Source organism: Tetrao urogallus (assembly GCF_951394365.1).
Source record: "Tetrao urogallus genome assembly, chromosome: 2".
NCBI lineage: Eukaryota > Metazoa > Chordata > Aves > Galliformes > Phasianidae > Tetrao > Tetrao urogallus.
This window is the reverse complement of record NC_136814.1, coordinates 81,885,276-81,908,483: the sequence shown is the minus strand read 5'-3', so window position 1 is coordinate 81,908,483 and position 23,208 is coordinate 81,885,276. Positions and strand designations below refer to the sequence as shown.

Here is a 23,208-nt window from a genome sequence, read left to right as displayed (position 1 = left end):
ATTGTAACATTGTCATGTTACAAGTGACATATAGCAGGTAATGGTATATGTCAGCTGGAAAAGATATGTCTTGCCATAAACTCTAAACATCTCTCACTTCAATCTCAGGAAATGTAAGTTGGCTCATCTTTCTCTTCCTGGAAGATATTCAGCAGGCTGGAGGTTTCATTGATACTTGTAAATACGGAAGTTTGTCGTATACTGTAGTATATTCTCATTCGATACGGAACAATTAGAGTTCATAAGACTTAAAAATAGATGCTACTTTTCCATTAGTGCTTTTTTAAAAATAAAAACAAAAGGTAAATAAAGGATTGCCTTACTAAATTTGATATGGGTAACTCAATGCTGCTTTACAAAGATAGAACTAAAACTGTTTATAGCACAGTGAATACACAGTTAATTCATTCATAATTACTTCATTTAGTATGGTAACAGTAGGAGAGCCAGATGGTTTCAGAGATTTTCAGAACTTCTGAGGAAACAAATGAACAAGTATTTTTGTCAAAAATCTATCAGTACTTGATCATGACAAACATTAGAAGGTATGCACAAAAATGATTGCTAAGTTCATGTAAAATACTTTTCTAATAATCTAATAATTTATGGTCTGTGCTGTACTTGCACCACTGTACTTGTTTTTAGGGAAAACTATAGCTAAATTTATTCAATTAAAAAGAGGAGAATGCAACAAAACTCTTTGCAACTAAGAGTACACAATTTGATAGAGCAGCACATGGATGGTGCTGTGACATCACTGTTTATTTATTACTGCTCTGGATGTATCTACCTGATCCTTCAGCCTATAGAATATCATGATAAACCTGGCCACCTGAATTTGCAACATATCTACATTCTTGTATTGTTAGCAATTTTCCTTCTTGTTTTCTTTTGCCTCCCCAGTCTGGCAGCTGGGTTGTCTGTAATTTACAGTACACCTCAATCCAGCAAGCTAGGGTGGTAGAAATTCAGTTCATGAGTTCAGTTCATGTGCTGTAATTCCTGCAATTGTTTTCAGCAGTTTCCACCAAGGGTGTGCTTTGCTTTGAGAACAGAGTGCTCCATTCATCAACTTTCCTATTTTTATTATATACTACTGACAATGCAGACTGAGAGAGAAATTAAAACTGTCTAAATTCCACCCAACATGTAATTTAGTCAGACTTCAGGCGCCTGAGTCTCAGAGAATGATTCAAAATGTCTGCTCTGAAGCACCACCTAACCCCTGGTGGCACCTAAAATGAATCATTTGGGGACAAAATTTTCCTAGGCATCTGGACATTAGCTCCAGTAAAGCTCAGAAGCACCATGGCTGAAGCAGCCAGGCATTTAGCTCCCACCCAAATTTTATTCAAGCTTGGAAGTGCATAGAGATGCTTTGGCTATGCCTGTAATCCCAGAGGTGCCTAAGCCATTGTCTATGCTTAAATTGCACATAATGGACTTGGACAGCACTGAATTCAACAGTCCCAGTAGTCACAATCAGCTTCAGTGTAGAAGAGGGGAAAAAGGTCCGTTAAGCAGTCTTGAAGGTTAAAGTAGTCCAGATCATCCAGGAATAATACCTGATTTGGGTTGTCCTGAGCTGAGAAGGTGCAATAGGAATGGGAAACTTGATTCTCATCTCAGTGTTAAGGATGTTTCCTGTGAAAGTTTTTCTCTCAAGTTTGATCATGCAGATAATTCAAGCACTTGCATCCAAAAAAAACCTGTAAGCATCCCCTGGATTGACGATCATATTTACATGTTTGTTTTAACCTGTAAATTCTCTTTTGCCCTCTTCTTCATAGATTATTTTAGATATTTTCTATACTACTCGTGTTTCTGCAACATTGGAGCACATGTTGAATCTTACTTAAGACCTGTTATTTCCCTTACTGCTTTTGGCTTAGATAACAGGGGGTGTTAACCTCAGTTAGCAATCTCTATATTTGTGCTTTACATCTGTAGACTCAGGTGAATTTGGTTCAGGTTTCTTTCACCCTTATTCTCTCCTTTTTTCTGTTGCTCTTTTCACTGTGCCACATAGAGTAGAGCAAGTAGGAAATACTTGTAGGAAGAGGAAATAGTTAACGAAATACTTATTCATCTGTAGACATGTGGAACAACTTGATTTTGTCTTTTTCATTAATGTTTAATGCTACTTCTTTATCGTTTTCACTCTGCTTGTGATGCCTTGTTAGTTTTTCATATCAATCCTTTTTAAATGTTGACAGATGCAACCAAGTGAAACAGCATATTAAACATTCGAAGACTGAAGTTCAAGTTCAATATTCTGAGATTTTTTTTTGCTCTTCTCATATTTGAGGAAGAGATTCTATATTGATGTTTCTATTCCAGCTTTTTTTTCCCCTTCTATCAGTTGTCATTTTATATTTATTGTTTAGAACATATACGTTCTGTCTGTATTTCTGAAAAGTCTATAACTGAGCCTTACAGAGTAGAGGATATAATGGCAGGAATACTGAAATTTTTCTATGCCACTTTACTGATCATCTGTATCTGTGTAATTTCAAAGCTAGATACATGATTTTTGTTTTATTTCATTCAATTCAAGTCATTCAAGGAAGAAGAACCTAGAGGAAACTGCATATAGTAATAGATAGCATGCTTGTTTTCTGACTATTTTACAATTTGTTTTTTTACCTCATAGCATTCACTATCTGACTGGAGGGCTGAATGTAAAGCATGTATTTTAAACATCTTTTAATTATTTTGGTAAGCAAGGCCTGTTTGTGTTGTTAAACAATGGAAACACTAATTGGAGAATAAAGATATTGTTTCTATTCAGTTTGGTCTTCAATATACAGTAGTTCTATATAAAATATGTGGTATTTAGCATTATGCTGTGCAGGTAATTGTAAAGCATGGTCTTAGACTGTCCTCTATGCCAAGAGTGGTATTCCGTGTTGTTTGTTTCTGAAGTGTACTATACCTGTAGTATAGGTTTATCTAACAGTATTGACTTGCTATTTGTTTACATCAATTCTAACCATGCTGTAATAATTTCATTTAGTAATCTAAAATTCTTTGCAGCATTTCATAGAATCTAAATTGAAAATAGTGAGTGCATTGATGACAATGCTGCCATTCAGAAAGACCTTGGCAAACTGGAAAAACAGGCTAGTGGAGACCTCATGAAGTTCAGCAGAAGCAAACACAAAGTCCAATGCCTGTGAAGGTCTCTCTCCATAGGATGTTACATGCTGGATTAATGTCTGCTCAGATAGTGGCCCCGTAGAACAAGAGCTGCGGCCAGTGCTGAGTGCCCTTGTGGTGAAAAGGCTAACTGCATTTTCAGCCATCCTAGGAAGATAGGATCATACAATCGTCAAGGTTGGGTGAGACCTCTAAGATCATCACATCCAATCATCAACCTATCACCATCACACCTACTGAAACCCTAGTGCAATATCTAAGCATTTTTTGAACACCTCCAGGGTGGTGACTCCACCCCTTCCCTGGGAAGCCCATTCCAATACATTATCAGTCTTTTGGAGAATAATTTTTTTCCTGATATCCAACCTGAACCTTCCCTGGCAGAACTTGAGGCCATTATCTCTTGTCCTTTCACTAGTTACTTGGGAAGTTGACACCTATCTCACCACAACTTCCTTTCAGGTAATTGTAGAGGTATATAAGTATAAGGTCTCCCCCAAGTTTCCTCTTCTCCAGATTAAATAACGCCAGTTCCTTCAGCTGCTTTTCTTAACACTTGTGCTTCAGACCCTTCACCAGCTTTGTTTCCCTTCAATGGATATGCTCCAGGGCATGATGGTCTTTCTTGGAGTGAGGAGCCCAGAAGTGAACACAGTACTCAATGTGTGGCCTCAATAGTACTGGGTGATGGTAACTTCCCTAGTATTGTTGGTTGCACTATTTCTGATGCAAGCCAGGATGCCATTGGCTTTTCTGGCCACCTGGGCACACTGCTGGCTCATGTTCAGCCAGCTGTCGACTAACACCTCCAGATTAGGTCTGGTAGGTCAGGGAAAGAGATCACTGTCACTTGTGAGACTGTATCAGAAGTTTGGTGTCCAATTTAGTGCTTCCCTGGAGAGGAAAGCAGAGAAGAGCTCACTGGGATGAATCCAGTGGGAGGCCCAAGATTTTTGCAGGGCTGGAACCCGTGGTATGTGAGGAGAAGCCAGGAGAGCTGACCTTGTCTGGTCTGGGAGAGAGGAACCTCAGGGATCCTCATTGCTCCCTACATCCATGTTATAGAGAGGCCAGAAACAGGCTCCCATCAAAGGTTCATAGTAAAAGGTCAGGAGGCAATAGGCACAAGATATAGTAGATGAAATTCCTGCTAGATGTTGGTTAAAATAAGATAAATTCACTGTGTGCATGGCTAGGCACTGGAGCAAATTTCCCAGAGGATGAGTAAAATAATCTATGTCAGTGGAGACTTCCAAAGCTCATCTGGACAAAGCTCATAGTAATTGGAGCAGATTTTCAAGTTACCTTGCTTGGAGCAGGAGACTGGATCCATTGGCCTCCTGAGCTAGTAAATTATTTTGTTAATCTATCTAAATTTATCCTTGGTCTATTTCTACTTACTTCTTTCCTTTGTCAGTTGACTTCACTGAAATTAGCGTAGTACCACTGGGAATTAATTTAACCTTTTGTAATTTTTTCATTTTTCCCAAAGCAAACTTCTCTATCAGCTCTAATGGTGAATCAGCTCCTCTTCCTTAATAGTGCTGATCTATACCTGAGAACTTTTCTGCTTTCAAATAATCTGATAAAAATTTCACATAGGTTACTTTGTATTATTTGCACTCACACAGTTTTTGAGAATATTGTGAAAGAAACAGAACTTTAGAGGATCAATACCATTACTTGTTTAGATAACACTTTAAGCGTCAGGAAGGCTTGCAGTAATAGGAGACAAGGGAAAAGAAGTGTTCCATATTTACTGGAATACCTAGCAAGTCCAGAAATTACTTCCGTCTGTTTTGTAGACATGTCATACCAATCATGGTTTCTCCTCCTTTCATTTGATGAAGACTTCTGTTTATTTCCCTCCCGCAGTTGTTTGCCCTTTGCCCATTAATATGAACTCCCACGTGTCTCTTAATAAAGAACTTAACTGGGAATGCTAATTGTTTTTGGAGAGCTAAACAGATGCTTCTACAGCCAGATGTCCTGTGTAAATTACAGCTGTAAACCTGAGCTGCCGTGTCCTCAGCCTGCCCAAGATGTGGTAAACCATAGGGCCAATCCTACAATCAGATAGTTTACTGAGATGCACTTGTGTTTCAGTAACGTTCAATGAAGGTATACTTTGTAAGAAATCATAGATAATTCTCATGTCATAAAGAAAGTATGGAGTAGGATGAAATCTAGATGTAAGTACTGCAGATCCTGTTCACTTCTGCCTTGCCTTTTGACAATGAAACATCTGTAACTGTGCAACAATGCGTATGGGTCTGCTGACAATGTGGGAGAGCAGCCAATTTGGTCCTGGGATCAAAACAGGAATCAGGTGATGGAAATATGCCAAAGAAATGTGATTCTAGGATAAAGGACTTTAAGGAGGTGTTAGTCAATAAAGAAGCTCTTTGGGAGGATTTAAAGCAGGCCTCTCTTGACAGAGGGCATTTTTCCCGAGATCCTAAGTGAACTGAAATGCACTGACTTCCAGGATGGTGGTGCAGTTATTGTCTTGTCAGCTGGTGGTTTTCTCTTTCCTCTATAGCACATTACTGTGTGATAATAATCCCATTTGTAGTTTTGTTTACTCCAAATGATCAGGGGATGAAAACTAGAGTAATTTTTTTTTCTTTTCTGAGTGGGGCTCTCAAGCTTCCTCCATTCTGATCTATGGCATACCTTTTGCAGTGTAGTTAGTTGGTTGCAGTTAGTTGGGCAACATGGAGTGTTGTTGTTCATTGTTTCAGATGTAAAAAAAAACATCAGTGTTAACACTTTATATAGTTTTGTTTCACCTCGGTTTTAGAAAATAAATAATCAGGACAAACAAAAAATATTGATGACACCATCTTAATTTGTTTATTTCAGAATTAGTATGTATTTAATAATTACCAATCTGTACAGCTGAGTTGCAGAGTAATTTCAGTAACATGTTTTTGAAATGCAAACTTTTCCAGAAGTTCACAGAAGTGGTGTTGTGCCACATTCTGTGATGTGGGTAGCAAGTCAGACCTGTTTTTAGAGGCATATCTCAAGTAAAAAAGGGATGATGAAATTGAGCATAGCAAGACATGCATTCAGATATTCCTTATTTTTGCTCCAGTTGTTCTAATATTCAAAACATCCAAGTCATTGACAGTGGAGGTTACAGGATCTAATCTGCTATTCAAAGCAGGACCAACAAGTTAAAATATATTATTATGAGCCATCTCCTGCTGAGTTTCACAAGCATCCAAGGATGAAGATTATCCCACAGATCCTTCACAAATTATTCCACAAATTCTCTGGGAAATTTATTCCAGGGTACCAAAAAAAAAGAAAAATTTTGGAAAAGTAGTGCTTTAAAGTTTGTTTATGTATGGCACTGATTTTGTAGCAGTTGTTTTACAACATCCATTTATAGTATCTTATGATTTCAAAAAGAAAAACAAAAAGAGAAATCATTAGGTAATTTTTCAGTCATTCTTTTAAATAAATTGAATTGCACTTTTGAGCATGAGGAAGTAGGAGGTGACGTTTCTGAATACTGAAGCCAGTGAAATTCTTTGAATGGGAGCGAGATTGGATTTCACCAGGTACTACTTCTGTTCATTCCTCTTAAAGAATGCTGATCTGTACATAAAAATAATGAAGATTCTTTTTTCTTCTTCCCCTTCCCCTCCCCCCCTTTTTTTCTTTCTATTGTAGGCAAGTATTTCCAAATGGGCTACCTGAGGAATACTCTCTAGTTGCTACATTTCGGATACGACGAAATACCAAGAAAGAGCGTTGGTATATATGGCAAATCTTAAATCGGCGCGATACTCCTGAGGTTGGAGTTGTCTTTGATTTATTTATCCTTTATTTAGTTTTTATAGGTTTTTTCCCCCATGTAATATGACAAATATAACTTACTAGATGTTTTACCGTTGAATTTAGCTATAGTTTACATGGAATAGGCAGACTACTCTGAAATAGTTGACAATTAATTGTAGGAATGACAAAAAAATTAAGGAAATTTATTCTGTTAAGACTGCAAACTAGGGTAGGAAGGCATGCTTGATTTATAGCTGATATTTTTACAAAGTTACATAAAAGAAAGCTTCGTATTTCCTTCTCAATGTGTTTAATGGGAGTATTTTTATTATATATAGTTTGTAAAAGTGTTTAACTCTCCTATTCTCACCTTTAATTGACCATTTCTTCTATTTCATCTTGCTTTCAGATCTCTGTGCTTCTGGATGGTTCAAAAAAGGTTGTGGAGTATATGACCAAATCTGCCCAGGGGAATATACTACATTACACTTTTAAGAGTCGAGAAATTTATCCATTGTTCGATCGGCAGTGGCATAAACTTGGTATTAGCGTGCAGTCGGGGATCATTTCCCTCTATTTGGATTGTAATTTAATTGAGAGAAAGCAGACTGATGAAAAATTCACCATTGACTTTCAGGGAAGGACTCTGATTGCTTCTCGTGCTGCAGATGATAAACCCGTGGATGTGAGTAGTACGAAAGAAAAACTCAAAAATTCAAGTGGTGTGTTATCCATACTTTTACTGAAACAATTGTGACGAATTATGTGGGGGGGGTGTGGGGGTGTGTGGAAGGATTCAAATCAGGTTATTAATTTTCAGTGGGAATTCTTAATTTACAGTCCTTAGGTCTTTTTTTCTAAACAGTATTTAATGCTGTAGTATCTGCTAAGACAAACCTTCTGAGGAAGTGGATGAAGGTACATTTCCTGCAGCCTTTGCTACAAGTAACTGACTGCAGGTGCAGCTGACAGTTGTGAAGTAGTCACTTTCCTCCATCCCTTCCTATCAAAAGACAGTGGACAAGATCTTCAGAATGAAATGCAAATGCAAGGAAAGTGAGCTGTTGTGGAGTATTCCTGAAGAAAGCAAGCTGTTGCCTCATCTGCAGATAAATGGGGCAATGTGGAATTACTCAAGACAGTCCCTTAATATTATGGGTTTTGTTCTGTCCCGTAAATATTCTCCTGTTTCCTCGAATAGACAGATCAGAGCAAGTGATTGGAAAGTTCCAGGAAATGGCAGTTTTATTGAAGTATGCTGACATTCTATTACCAAGATTCAAGCATTTGACTTGAAGTTTATAGTGGCCATTTGAATGCTTCAGTTATATTATGTACCTTATACAGTTTGAGATGGAAACAGTACAGTGCGGCTACAAACTAGCATTGTAAAAGGAATCAGTTCTGTGAGATGCTGACCGCTTTGACCTGGACTCGTCAGAGCTCAGGCCAAGCTCATACTACTATTTATTTTGTAAAATTAAGTTCAAATTTTGTATGTACCATCCCCTTATTTCCAAGCAGCATGGAGGAAAAGAAACAAATGCTTTTTAGCTTGTGTTGTTTAATGGCAGAGGTTGGATAATCCCAAGTAAAAGTTGGAAGTAGAGTTTTCCACACTTGCGGGAAAAACATTGTGGGTGTAAAGCTGATGAAGACAGCAAAGAAATCCTGCACTCATAACCATTTTTCTCTGTGCCAAGTGCAAGTAACAAAAAAAGAGAATTGCAGAAGGTGTATTGTAGCAAAACTATTCTCTGACATTAGGCTTTTCCAAGACTTTCCTGTGAATAAGTTGGTTTAGTCTCTAATATTTACAGACTTATGTAAAAGCTGGACAGTGCAAGATTAACTAGTTAGAATTAGACATTGTTCATCCACTGTGAATTTGTAAAATAGAAATCTTATGCTCAACATCTTTTCTCTTAGGGTGGTTTAGTGGCAAGGTCCAGGTGGCCTGTCAAAAGTGATGGAAGTTATATATTACATAGAACTTGTCAAACCTTTGCATTACACTCCTGAAAAGAACATTTGCAGAGAAGATCCATTGGGCTTAAATGCCCATGTAGTCATAGCAACAGCAGCACAAAGGACTGCAATTTACATGAAGAAAAATGAAATCTAAAGCGTGTTTCAGTTGAAAGTAGAGAGTTTGTGTAGTTTGTTCCTTAAGTGAGGAATTAAGCATTTGTTGTGGGATTTTTCAATTTCTGCAGTTTTTCAGAAATATGCACTGTTTCAGAGAGAAAGTTACTTGTGCAAAAATTTGGAAATACATTCCATAGCACATTTTTTATATTGTATATTAATGTCTTCTCTTCTATTTATTAATAGATTGAACTTTACCGCATAACAGTTTATTGTAATCCAAAAGTTGCAACAGAAGATACGTGTTGTGAAATATCTGCAGACCTGGTAAGTTATTTGTTAAACTAAAAATGGTATTATAAAAGAAAATATTTAATTTTCTCTTTCTAAAGTGTTGTAAAGAAATTTCAGTGAAAGTGTCCAACTCAGGTGTTCAACCTCTGAAAATGAATGTATCTGGACTCAAGGTGCATTGCTTCTTATCACTGAATCAAATGGCTTAGTGGAACTTCATTAAAAGGCACTAGGTGCTGCTAGTGCTTTTTAAATGTCTATCTTAACATTGATTAGTGTTTAATTAGTAATTGAGGAAGACTCAGAGAGCAGGAAACAAATTCACTGCCATCACTTTCACATAATTTAGGCTACTTTAATAACTGCTGTATCTGCTTTAGCATTATAACTGGTAAACAAAGAAAGCCCATGAAAGACTCCATGTGACAGTGGAAGAGAAGAAAAACAGGATGGTGTTAAGGGCATATCCCTTATTTCAATATTATGACATGGGAAAACATGGGAAAACGGATGTATTGTGATTGGCAGAAGCTTCATTATAGTACATAATGAAAGATGTTCATTTAGTCTACAGAAATGCTAGTAGTTATATGTGTGATTGTTTTGCTAAATTAAGCCTGTTTGGAGGGGAATTGGGGGGGGGGGAAAGAAAAGCAAATCCCTCAGAAAAACAAAACAAAAAAATGAACAGGTTAAAATATTGGTTTGTTAGTTATGAACAATCTCTCAGAAAAGGCTTCTCTTAGACCATGAGCGCTATGATCTTCACTCACTGAGAATACTTTGTGGGAACTGACAACTGATTGGTGATCAGAAGCATAAAAGAGACTGAATCTAAATTATCTAAGGAAATCTCAATTTTAAGTAATAAATTCTTGTTCAAATATACTTCAAAATATATTCCTGTTCATAGCACAGGCTTTCTTTTGAATTTATAGGCTCATGGCTAATTGAAAAGAATGAATTTTTTCTGTAAGTTTTACTTTGTACATGGAAAAAAATATTTGCCGTTATTATACAGAAACAGAAAAGAAAAAATAAACCCTAACTATACATGAACATAAGAAGAACAAGGATATGCTTTATTGATAGCATCCTAAATGTTCCTTCAGCTATGAAGATAAAAGCTCTTTGTTTCACTTGCATGTCTTATATTGAAGGTATAAAAATAATGGAGTACTTGTTGATGACTTTCATATTGAATTCAGCATCACTTTTTTTTATTCTTTTTCATTACCTCCCTTACCAATCATAAGAGCTAAATTTTTCGTAATTTAGGGAAAATAATTATTCCTTAATCACAAATTTCTACACTAAGAAGTAAGTCATGTCAGAATTTCTTTGACAAGAAGGCTCACAGGAGACTTTATTGTGTCTTAATGAGAGCCTCTGAATATTTTTTCTCTCTCATCTTTTGCTTTCACTTTTTATAGTTTCTGGAATATTTTTTCCTATGTTTGGCTCTTTAGGAAGAAAGAATTGAGACAGTCAGTTCTGTTTTGACCAGGACAGTTTTCAGTACAGAAGGATCATAATATCTAGACTTCATTTTACTACAGCTTTTTCCTTTGTTTGGCAGTTGTGGCTTTTCTGTAGCATGGTATGTGCAGTAATATTAAAACAAAGTAAGTTAAAATAGCATTTGGCTGGTATTTATCTATTAACAACAGTGGACCAAAAATCAGACAAATCTTGTTTTTATTTTAGTGCCCACATGAGGATAGATTACTTGCTACTACTTCATCACCAGAGTCTGTTCATGCCAGCAAAATATACTCTCTTCCAGGAACACAGCAAGAATCTAGAGACAGATGCCACTGCTTTCCAACTAAAGTATGATGTTTTCCCATTGCTTTTTAATTCATTATTCTACTTAATTCTGCTAGGTATTTAAATAATAATAATAAAAAAATAGAAAGCACTTGAGTTCCTTTCTATAGTTACTAAAAAATGTTAGACTATTATATATTATATATTATATATAGACTATTATATAAAAAATCTTAGACTATTATAATGCACGTGTTTGTATTTTACAGTTAAGAAACAATACATTCTAGATTTAATTTTTAAATTACAGTTTCAGGAGGCTGTAAGATTTTGTAGGATGAAGACAAACAAAAAGCAAGGATCAGTAGTAAAAATGAGAATTGCTACTAATGTATTAGAGTAAATATAGTGTAAATATTTTTATTTCAGAATAGATTGCTTTTTACATACTACTTGTTTTAAATCCTCTTGAATGTGGTGCTATATTTATTCCAACCCATTTGTTTTGTTAGGCTTTTGTAGTTAAGACAAAGTATTCAAACCAATTATATATTTTGGATATGCTTCTTTGTTGATTATTTTTGTTTTGTTTTGTTTTCTTTTAAAATCAGGGAGAAGCAGGATTACCAGGAGTTCCTGGTTTGCCAGGCCAGAAAGGGCATAAAGGTGAAAAGGTAAATGATGATTGCATTCTATATTTCTTTCTCTTTATTGTGGCTTTCTTTCTCTATTGGACAGAAACTATCCAGGTTTAGTTATTCCTGAAAGGTGTCTATTTTTATAGAGGTTAAAACCTTCATCAGTTAGTGCCTGGTTCTGAGTGTGTCCTCTCTGCCACATAGCCCAGGTCTGTTCCACGCTGAGGTCCACTCCCACTCAAGAACTCCATGGAATGCAGGAGCCATGAAACAAGCACAGATAAAACACTGATAGTGTATTTTCTGCCTCTTACTTTTATCCAAACACAGAGAAGTCACGTATGTTGTTCACAACAAGGATTTCCCTATGATATGTATGTATTTGTATAGCACTGTCAACGGCCAGAATCCTATACAGTGGACTAATTATTTCAGTGATCAGTAGGAGGCTGAGAATTCACTAATATGACTTCAGCACTGTATGTTGTTTGTCATCACTCTTAATTACTGAAACTTTCTTAATTTTAAAAAGAGAGGAAGCTGACATTGGCAAACTCCAGAACAGTCCAGTTGATACACCTCCCTTGGGCATATTCCTTGTTTTTGCACTGTAGAGCTTACTGTGACATTCCTGTGCTATTTGGCTTGAAGGTTTCCTAGCAATGAAAGTCAGTCTATCATATAGTTTTCCCTTTATACTCCATTGCCTAATATTGTCTGAAATGTTTTGGATGGGAAATGTCTGGAAATGTGTTTTTATTGCACTAACAGAAGTGCCAACTTGAATAAACTGCTGCAAGTCAGCAAGAAGTACAAGCAATACCTCAAGAGCGTTAATGTAGCTGTTAGGATGGAGTTGTCCTATCCACCATCCTGCATTACAGCATGCTGTTTAATATTTGATCTGAAATAACTTGTGAAGACATCCAGCACTGTTGTAAGATTGCACTGCTGAAACTGGTCCAGTTCAGAAAGGGCTTATCTGCACAGCAGTAAATGCAGAGTAAATGTCTTGATAGTGTCTTCCCTTCCCAACTCCTTCACTCCCCTCCAGTCCACATTTCAATTTTGATACTACTTGTATATGTGAAGAAAGTTCAAATTGTTTCTGTAGCCTAGCTGAGCCTAGAAGGATTGCTGATAGCCTCCAAACTTAAGCACAGGTTTTTGCTGATCCTGCATTTATAGCACAATTATGTAAAGTTAGCCAGTGTGGGTTACCAAACCACACTGTTGATCTGAAAAGCAATGAAACCCTTCAACTTCTGTGCATCCATCACTGATAGCAAATTGCATTAGACCATGTCTGACATGGTTGGTAAGTACAAAGTACAAATTATTTATAAACTGATATAAAACTGAAAACTGCTAAGTATTAGATTAATGAAAAACAAACCTTTCAAGATTTAAACAAATAGATGTGAGGTTGGTTTTTTTTGTTTTGTTTTGTTTTTGCTTCTACGTTTGTGCAAGTTTTCAGCAACACTCTTGATGGCGGCATCAATAATTAAAGATGGACAGGCAGTACTATAGTCTTTTCCAGATATTCAAGAGGCATTATTACGTACAGGAAAGTAACAGGTTGTGCTTAGATGTTTTGTAATGTGTTTCATGTGAAATAGGAGCTTACCAAGGATTTTGATGGCCAGACCAATTGGAAAGTGAAAGAGATTTCTGTAAGTTTACGGTAGTTCTTCAGACTTTGCTTCTCACTTTCTTCTTTTTTGCTTCTAGATCGTATTATTAACATCCAATCAACTATATTTAAATGTTCTTACTTGGACGCTGTTATGACAAGGATAAGTTACTGTTTTATTGATGGAATCTCTCAATCAGACTCACATTTCTCCCTCTTTTATTTTATCTCATTCCAATTTCCCACCTACCATAATTAAAAGTATGACTTAATTTACATCTCTTTTTTCTGTGATGGGATTTGTAAGCAAGTTTCTGCAGATTCAAATTGGTGTTAGGCTGTATTTAAGCCCCACCTCAAATTGCTCTTCAGTCTACCATAACTGTTCCTTCAGATCAGACTCTGTTTTGCCTGTCATTTGCCAAGCATGATATCTGACAAGCCATGTTTAGGCATTTTGAATTTAATTATTATCCTACATTCCCATACACTTTACAAATTTCATCTTAATACTTTTGAACAGATCAGAGACAAAGACTAATGCATGTTTATTCACTAGAATAGGCATTTATGCAAATTCATATGCACCTCTAGCATAAGTTAGAAGCTATTTATAGCAGCATCACTGATCAAAATTATTCCACTTCTTTAAAAGACTGTCCTATTTGAATCTCACCTTTCATTATGGCTTTATTCTGGCTTATCTGGTTAACAACAATGCCCACAGTGGAGGAGTTGGAACTAAATGGTGTTTAAGGTCCTTTCCAAGCCAAGACATTCCATGACTCTATGAATCACTGGGACATCATGATGACAGTTCTTCACTCAACTGTACAAATATTCCCATTGGCTTTGAAAAAGTGCCTCTGAGGTGGAGAAACTACTCTATTTAAAGTCTGTCTTCCCTGCTAAAAGATCAGACTGTTTGGTACCACTCGACTTACTTCATATTTAAAACAAACAAACAAACAAAAAACTTTGAAGGAAGCAGAGCAGTCCCTCTCCCTTTTATTTCCTGTGCAAGCTTGAATGTAGCAATGTTTGCTCCGCAGGACTTTACTTGCCTGGAGATCTGTATTTCCCAGCTATCAGCAGCAGGGGACAACCTCCTGATCTGTGATGTCTGAATAATTGAGACTTAGAAAGTCGCAAGGACCAACTTGCTGTTTATTTGTGTAAGCTCTTAAAACACATACGTCAGCTTTTTCCTTCAGGTAAAACTGAGAGGCAACAGTTGTCAAGTGTACAACTTAGGTTATCCCTGAACAGTATTCTCAATTAATCTTACAGTGGCTTTATTCTCAGGACAGTATACTTCACAAGTTTGAAGTGCTTAAAAGTCAGATGGAACTATCCTGTGATTTAATACATTTAGATATATGTTTTGTAGAGGTAGGCTTCCACTGCTGCTCAGACAGGTGAGAAATGAACCATATTTTATGTTCATTTTTTTTCTACTACTATAGCATGGTGTATAGCTACTTAAAAATATATTTATTGCTAGTGAAAATCACTTAATCATGATGTCAAGGTTCTGTTTTATCCTCCATATGGAGAAAATCTTCAGAAAGGTGGAATATGGATGGTAGTAATTGAAATAATTATACAGAACATACAGACCATTTTTCTCTTTTGAGGGGGCTATGGAATTAAGTGTATATTAAGTAATCTTTGCCTCCACCCCCTGAAGATTTTAAATAGAAACCCAAAGAGATTAAAATTTTGATTATAATAATAACCCATTCCAAGCTGTGTTAATAGGTCATTGGTTAATGCTGTAAGTACAGTAGGGAGCAAAAAATCAGAGGCAAAGTGCTTTCAAACATTGAAGTGCCTATTGATGCACACACATTGCTATTCAAGTGTGGTTCATTAATTTGTATTTTAATTAAAGAAAAAGATGTTTAAAATGCTATTTTGGGCTTGATAGGAATAGATTTATGCAATAAATTTATGCATATGAAAATACTTGTAACAGAATGATTAGAAAAAATAACTTTTGGAGAACAAATAAGGCATCTCACTGCTCTTTCTGCCTGTTTTCTTCACTAGTTTTCCTTTCTTCAGTCTGTATCACTCCTCATAACCCAGGTTTATCTATTTCCATCTAAGGCATATTTATTACGTTACAGTCTTCAGTATAGTTCATTTCTGATCTGATTTTAATTGCAGAGGTTATTGATAGACTCAGGGAGCTCGAGGCTGAAATGTGTGAAAAAGATAGATTTCATGGGCAAAATATGACTGGCTGTCAGTGGTAACAAAGCGAATTTCCGAAAATCAGAGTACTTATTAAATTTTAATCTTTTAATGGGCAGAAGAAAATACTTCACAGCCACAGAGAATAGAATCTTTTGGCAGTCCCACTTAATGTTTTAACTGTCTAATAGCCCAGATTATCTAGCTGATATGAAAATTTTCTTAGAAAATGTCTTAAATATTTACCTCTTATCTTCGTTATTGCATACATCTTTCTAGTATTCATCTGATTAGGATTAAGGATGGCAGTTCAGGTCTTCCTCAAGAGATGTGGAGAAGTGGTAATGAGTACTAAACACTCTGAGGTGCTCAGAGAGTTGAGGGCTGTCATCTCCTCCCCAGAGCTGAAGCTATCCCAGAATAGCAGTAGTCAGTGGGCCCCGTTGTAGGGGATAACAAGCAAAACAGGGCTTAAGCCTCTCTGCCAGGTCAGCACAAAGCCAGGAATTTCTGTGAGGAATCTAGCTTCTACAACAATGCCAGGGAAACACTAGAGTGATGCCACAGAAAGAGAACATTCCCAGTTCATTCACAGAATTATTGAGGTTAGAAGGGACTTCTGACATCACCTGGTTCAATATCTTTACTCAGGCTACTCTTAGGGATTAATTTTCTTTCTCATCTTCGTCAGCATCTCTGAATTTGAGCTGATTCTACACATCAACAAAAAGTCCCTAAGTTGGCACTTTCCAAGTCCCAGTACTTCTATAACAATTTATAATCATGAGAACTTTTTATCTGTCTGTGCAACTACATTTTAATGCTTTCTATTTTATGTAATTTCTTACAGGGACTACCTCTACAGGTGGCAGATGTAGTATAAAGCTTCCGTTCTTTATGTTACACCCTTTGCATTTCTCTATATTGTTTTTGGAAGTAACTGTCTACAGTACATTGTCTACTGGTAGCAACTCTCTGGGGTCTGCAGATATTTCTTTTTTGATAATGATATATATTTTCTTATCTGGATATTTTTGATGCTACTGGCATGTATTCTTTATGCAGAGATGAAATCCAGGAAAGCTAATTTTCCTTATCAAGTCTTTTAAAACTTTGGCTAAGGAGTCTTTTGAGAACTGATATAGGCTCTTCATTTGATCTAAACTAATATGTCCTTTTTGTTGACAAGAGCAATACTGTAGCATTATGTGCTTTAGGCCATGTTTGTGTCATTCTTTCTATTAATGAAATGCAATTGCTTTTATTTGAGTAATAAAATCACAACCTGGTTAGATCGGAACACTGCTGAGAATATTTTACTCCTTTCAGAGTTTCTTGTAGACTTTCTTTTATAGATTCAATATCACAGTGTCATATTAATTCCAGTCCATGTCACAGTGCAAATGTATTTGAAATTATTTGGTCTCTTAAATTACAAATTTATATTGTCTTAAAGCTTTTGGGTTTTTATGTGGGAAAGGGAAAGGTCTGTAATTTGTTAATTATCTCTGTAATTCTCTCTACATCTCTGCTTGGTTTTTGTGGTTTTTCTTTTTTTTTTTTTTTTCTTTTTTTGCTATCTTTGCTGTCCAAAACTCTACAATAATAATATATGATAAAGGTACTGTATTTTCTGTTTGATATTAGCATATAATTTTGAGTTCTACAATGGGAACACCGAGTAATGGCTGAATGGCAGAAAGATGTAAAGGTCAAGTGCTTTTGAAATTCTGAATCATCAGTGTAATAAAATAATGACAATTTTAGTACTGCAGATGGCCTCAGATGCGCTGAGTTAGTTCTACTTTAGATAGACAGCTGACTGGTATCATTGGAAAGAGACTGCAATCTCTTTTTAAGAATTTGGCTTGGCTTTATGGAAGGCTAACAGAAACATTTGTGTGTGTTGGGCTGAGGCTGCTGAATTTCCACTGTCTGCTGGAATTCACTAAAATAAACCCTGTCAAAAGTATAATAGCTGTCCTATTGTTTGTAAAATGTTACATTCTGGGAGATATGCTATGGCTTAAATATTTTATTCACTAAGTAACTTTGTGCTCTGCTGAAAAGAATTTTTAATGCTACTCTTAGCAGAAATTCTTAACAGTAGACTTACAGCTCACTGTACTACCCTTGAATTATTATCCACAGAGTACTTCATAATCTGTAATACCAGCATTATACTAGTAGTTTGCATGGCTACTAGCCTGTATTTCAGTTAATTTTGGTGGTTTTAAGCAAATGTAAATTTTTGTTCTTTCTTAATGGTTTAATTACATAAACTTATAAAGCTTAATTGCAGTGTGTTGGTATGCCCTTGCTAAGCCATAAAAAGAGATTTATTTAGGGATAGATGTAGGTGTGGTAGTCTGGGACCCTGTTTTTAATTCTTATTTTTATATCTTTGGGATTACTTATATGAGAAAGAAAAAATGATGCATGTTCACATGTAAAGGACTTCAACATCTGCAGAAGCAAAAGAAAAGTCTGTTATGTAAAAACAGGCCAAAAGCTCTTAGAAATGCATTTGCCTTTTTTTTCATTCCGTCGGTCTGCTGTGTGAACGCTTTTGTTGGCAATAAAACATGCAGTATGTGATCTTTAAACTCTTTGAACAAAAGCAGAAAAACTTGAGTGTGATTATTAAAGTCATGGTTATAAGATAGAGGCATATCTTAATAATCTAATTTGCCATGGAAAATAATTGTCTTCAAGGCAAGGAATCCATTTGAACTTAATGAAACAGAAATGTAAACGTAGTGTGTTTAACTATACAGCTAAAGTTTTCCAGTCATGTACTAGGCTGTGTAATTTTTGCCTACACATATATAAAAATACACCACTGAATGTTCTGGTTTCTTAAAATACTTGCAAGTGGCTTAAGGGTACAGAGTGTGAATAGATAAGGCAGTCACTGTGGTGATAAGCAAAGCTAACTAAGGACTAATCCTGCTCCTAGCAACATACACATTCAACACCTTGTTCTACTTTTGAGACAGAATAATTTAGCATACCTATATTAAGGACCACACCAATATTTGAAAAAAAATAGGATGTGAAAAATGGCTTGTATACTCTTCCATAACATGACTCTAACACGACTCTTTCTTATCAGTGTCCTCAGATCAGACAGTGGAGCAGTGCTCTTCACCAAGTTCTGCTCATGTTTGGTGATCTCTGGGCTGCTATTATAAACAGAGGAGTTTTCAGTCGGGCTGTGCAGATGTAGTTGCTTTTGGGTGGTTTCTGTGAATAGATTTTAGAAATTTAAAATGGAAGACAAGGAATATAGAGAAATGTTATGGGTAGTTGAGAAGTAACAATAGTTGTTCAATGGTTCTAGGGCCCCAACACAAGAAGGGCGTGGAGCAGTTGGAGGAAATCCAGAGGGCCATGAAGATGATGAAGGGCTGGAGCACCTCCCCTGCCAGGACAGTCTGAGACAGCTGGGGCTCTGCAGCCTGGAGAAGAGAAGGCTTTGGGGGGCTTTATAGCGGCCTTCCAGTAACTGAAGGGGGTCTACAGGAAAGCTGGGGAGGGAATTTCTATAAGGGCAATTGTTGACAGGATGAGGACAAGAGGAAATGGTTTTAAAATGGAAGAGGGTAGATTTTGGTGGTGAGACACTGGAACAGGTTGCCCAGTAAGGTTGTGATTGCCCCCTCTCTGAAAGCATTCAAGGCCAAGCTGGATGGGGCTTTGCATAGAACATGAGGGAGAGCTCAGCTCTTCAGAATATGCTGTGCTGAGTCAGCAGCTGCTGAGAGCAGCCTGAAGGGAACAGTGAGGAAAACATGTACTATAAATCCTCCTTTTAACATGAAGTAAGCAGTTAATAATGGCTGGTCTGGGATGCAGTAAACACTGTTGCTGCATGCTTTAGAGTTTTCTTGCCAATCTTGGTATTCCTTTCTTAACTTCAGAAAGGTTAAAATTCATCATTTGGTAAAAGAAGTACTACATTTACACTGAAAAGATGAATGTACTTACAATATTCTCTCTTTGAAGCTTTCAGGTTTTTGTTTTTAGTTCTTTTTTTTGTGTGTGTCTACATAGTGGTGTTTTCTTTAATCTTTACAACAGTGGTTGTTCTGACAATGAGTTCTAAGATACCTAGCTGATGTAATTATACCACGCCTACATTAATTAAAGTCACTTTAAACCTAATGGAGAGACGTAAGTTGTCAGGTAAGAAACAGTTGGGCACTTTACACAGTGATGGTCTCACAAAAAAGTTTGGTCACCTGCTCTCTTTGCTCTCAGAAAAGAGACCAGGCTGCTAGGCTGTGGTTCACTTGTGAGTTCTGGGACAACTGTACATCCCATGACAACGAAGGCACTCGCACAGGTTGAACATACCTATATGCTGCAAAGGGCACAGGACGTCTGCTGTTCTCCAAAGCCTTTCTGTTGGACTGCTGAATTAAGAATCCCCTGTATGTGTATCCTATTTGTAAAGATAATGATAAAGTGATGTTTGTTGCTATGGAGTGTGTTTATTGATAAAGTTGGTGAACTTATCCTAATACAAATAAGTTTCTGCTCATGCTGAATATCAGAATTACAAGTTCCTAGCATCTCATTTTTTAAAAAATGTCTACATTTTCTCAGTTTAGAGGTTATGGGACTTTTATTCCTTGGCAAGAACTTCTAGGCTTTCAGTTTTGAATTTGAGCACCCAACCTATTTCTGTACCCTTTTATAAGAAGCAATTATTTGTGTAATTATGGCTCTTGTCCTTCTTCGTGCACTCCTTTAACTCAAAGAAAAAAATAATATTAATTGTTTTCAAATCAGTGGCATTCTTTTCGTAAAGAGCTGGTTTATTGCAAAAAAAGACTGTAGTATTTTCTGTTCACTAGTGAATTTTCATTTCTTGGTACAAGTAAACATAGTTTAATTTTTTTTTTTTTTTTTAAGATGAAAACCTATAGGGTTTCATTGCTCTATCATCCTCTGTTTTCCACTTGACTTGGATTTTAAACTTTGTAGCCCCTATTCTTGACACTCTTGAGCAAAATTTATTTGTTCAGTGTTTTCTTTAATCATTTTTAAGATTCACTGTCCAATTTGCAGCTGCTGGAACCTTTTATACCTCTTCTGATCAATCAGGAGAGTTTCTTAAACTAACATTTTCTAGCGGATTGCTTACAGTTTGGGTCTTAGTTTCTTTGAGGGGGGTAACAGGGAAGGAGAAGTAACTGAGTTCAAAATGTCTTTTAAAAATACTATGTGCATGTGACTTTTAAATCAAAGTAACTCCTTATTTCCATGTGCTTTCTCAGAGTTGAATGCACTCGATGTAGTGAATTTGCGCCTGCCTTGCCTAACTACTGTTACAATTAATTCCCTTGAAATCAGCACAGTTAGTGTTTTGGTTTTTTTTTTTTTCTACATACACTTGCAAGTATTTGTCTTAATTGACATCATAAGTATTTTGAAATGTACTTATTTTCTCTGACTTTATTGTTACATGTATGGCATCTTCCTCTGCAGTCATTATATTACTAAGTATGACATAACATATCTGCAGTGGAAGGAGGTTACTTTTCTATTGAATAAGATATGACCTGAGTCAGTGATCTTTAAAACTTCTAACTGAACAATTTATTTTGTAGGGTGAGATGGGTGCAAAAGGACAGGATGGTGCTGCTGGTCTTCCTGGTGAAAAGGTATGCTTTTGTGTGTAAACATACAATTTGACTCACCGGAAAGCATTCACTGTGACAGTGGCTCATCTGTAATTACTCACAGAAAAGTGAGGACAGAACATTTCTGTTCTTAGGAAACTAATTTCTGTCTTGTATGCTGCTGTATTTGTGTTTTACACTGAAGAAGCAGCTCTAGCTAATAGTATTTTCTGCAGGTATGCTCATCCTTTTCCTAGAAAATGGGAAGAGGAATATATACAACTAAGGGAAGCCTATCCAGCTGGAAGAACAGGAAAGAGATGTTCTCTCATACCCAGCATATAGAGAGGTGAAGAAGATAGGCCTGCTTGGCCTCTGTGAAAACACAGTCCACAGCAGGTGGTGATACCAGCAGCTGAACTTTCTCATAGCTGCCCCACAGTAGAGGTGTTTTCTTGCTGTCCAGGTGTCATGGGGAACACCTGACCTAGCCTGGTCCCCAACTCTTGCTGCTGGTCTTCTCAGATTAGCTTGTCCTGCACTTTTTTTTTTTTTAACACATCAGCCTTGGAGAAGAAGCAGATTAAAGCAGACTATCTGCTACTTGTTCTCCCTGACAATCTGTTGAACTGTGCAGGCTGTGGATGCCCAGAAAATAGCTCTTATGCTCTCATCAGACTGCTTGATAGAGCTTTGAGATAAAGACCACTGACCTCCAAGCAGAGACTTAGGAGTAGCTGTGGCTAAAAAAACTTATCATATTCAAGAGGGTAAGTTTCACTTCATGATGTTACCCATTCACTTTGTCTGATTTCAGGCATCTACACAGATTTACTGACTTAAGAGCAAGTCCACAAGACTAACATTCTATCATCATGACAGCCCTCAAGAACATTAAGGAAATACTTTTACTGGAGATGATAATGATTTGCCCTCTTGTGATTTTTTTGTTGCTGTTTTTGTTCCAGTTATTAATTGGAAGCCACTTAATATATAAATGAATGAAGTTTTCCATAAAGGTGTTTTAGTTTATTGCACTGGTGGCTTTGTGTTTGTTTTGTTTGCTTGTTGGTTTTCCGGTGGTATCAAACATCATGATTAGCCTTGATTAGCCTTCATCCCTAGGTTCTGTCAATTTAGGCTCTTGTTTGTCATGCACTTCAAGTTTCTGTGGTTTCAGGGCTATGGACATGTATTCCTCTTTAAGGCAGCTGTTGCCATGATAAGTCCAGTGTTTCAACAATGCTCTTAATTTGGTTCATTTAGCCATTATCCGGTTTTCTAAGCACTGAAACAATTAAGAGTTTCACCTCAACTGTGAGATTTTGAATCTGTTAATGATAAGATATAAAATTATGAAACTCTTTTACTTTCATGTTTTTTCAAACTATTTTTGTTAAAAAATGAGAGCTAGATATATGATATTAGAAAAGAGATGAATTAGCATCAGCAGCAAATTCGTTGTTTAAGCATGGTAGAAATGTGGAGAGCAGGCTGCAAAGATCTTCAAAGAACCTTGCAGTGTTGAGGAACTGAGTCATAAAGCAGCATGTAAAAGTCAGTGAAATTACTGGTTAACTGATGGGGAGGAAAAACAAGCCAAAATTTATGTATTTCATATTGGATGCTGAACTGGCTTTTATTGGTCATGAAAATGATCTTGAAATTAGAGGTCAATGAAAACATAAGCTCACTGTTAAGTACTAGTCAAATAAACAAATTTAAAGATTAGAAGGGAGTGAGGAACCAAAAAAAAACATCTTAAATTCACTGCTATTAATAAAACCATGTACATAAATCTGTGCATACAGTTCTGGTCTTCATCTCAAAGTGGATTTAGTAGCCCTGAAACGGTTTACAGAAGGTATCAAAAGTGATCAACAGCATTGGGTATCTTCCAATTAAGGCATGAGAATGATGACTTCAGTTTGAAAAAGGCACAACTGAGGTGAAAATTGCTGTGTTCAATGCTCTGTAAAATTATGTGTGGAACAGAAGAAAA

At 36.5% G+C, this 23,208-nt stretch overlaps 1 protein-coding gene across 1 annotated transcript in view; it reads left to right on the top strand.

Moving 5' to 3' along the window:
* COL19A1 (collagen type XIX alpha 1 chain) overlaps positions 1 to 23,208 on the top strand; it is a gene marked incomplete at both ends in the record, with an annotated part of 178,160 nt that overhangs the window by 23,173 nt on the left and 131,779 nt on the right. The window contains 6 exons of the mRNA XM_079550583.1: positions 6,844 to 6,967; positions 7,361 to 7,636; positions 9,286 to 9,366; positions 11,041 to 11,166; positions 11,715 to 11,777; positions 21,195 to 21,248. Of these exons, the coding sequence (XP_079406709.1) occupies positions 6,844 to 6,967; positions 7,361 to 7,636; positions 9,286 to 9,366; positions 11,041 to 11,166; positions 11,715 to 11,777; positions 21,195 to 21,248 (724 nt within the window). The remainder of the gene's footprint in view (positions 1 to 6,843; positions 6,968 to 7,360; positions 7,637 to 9,285; positions 9,367 to 11,040; positions 11,167 to 11,714; positions 11,778 to 21,194; positions 21,249 to 23,208) is intronic.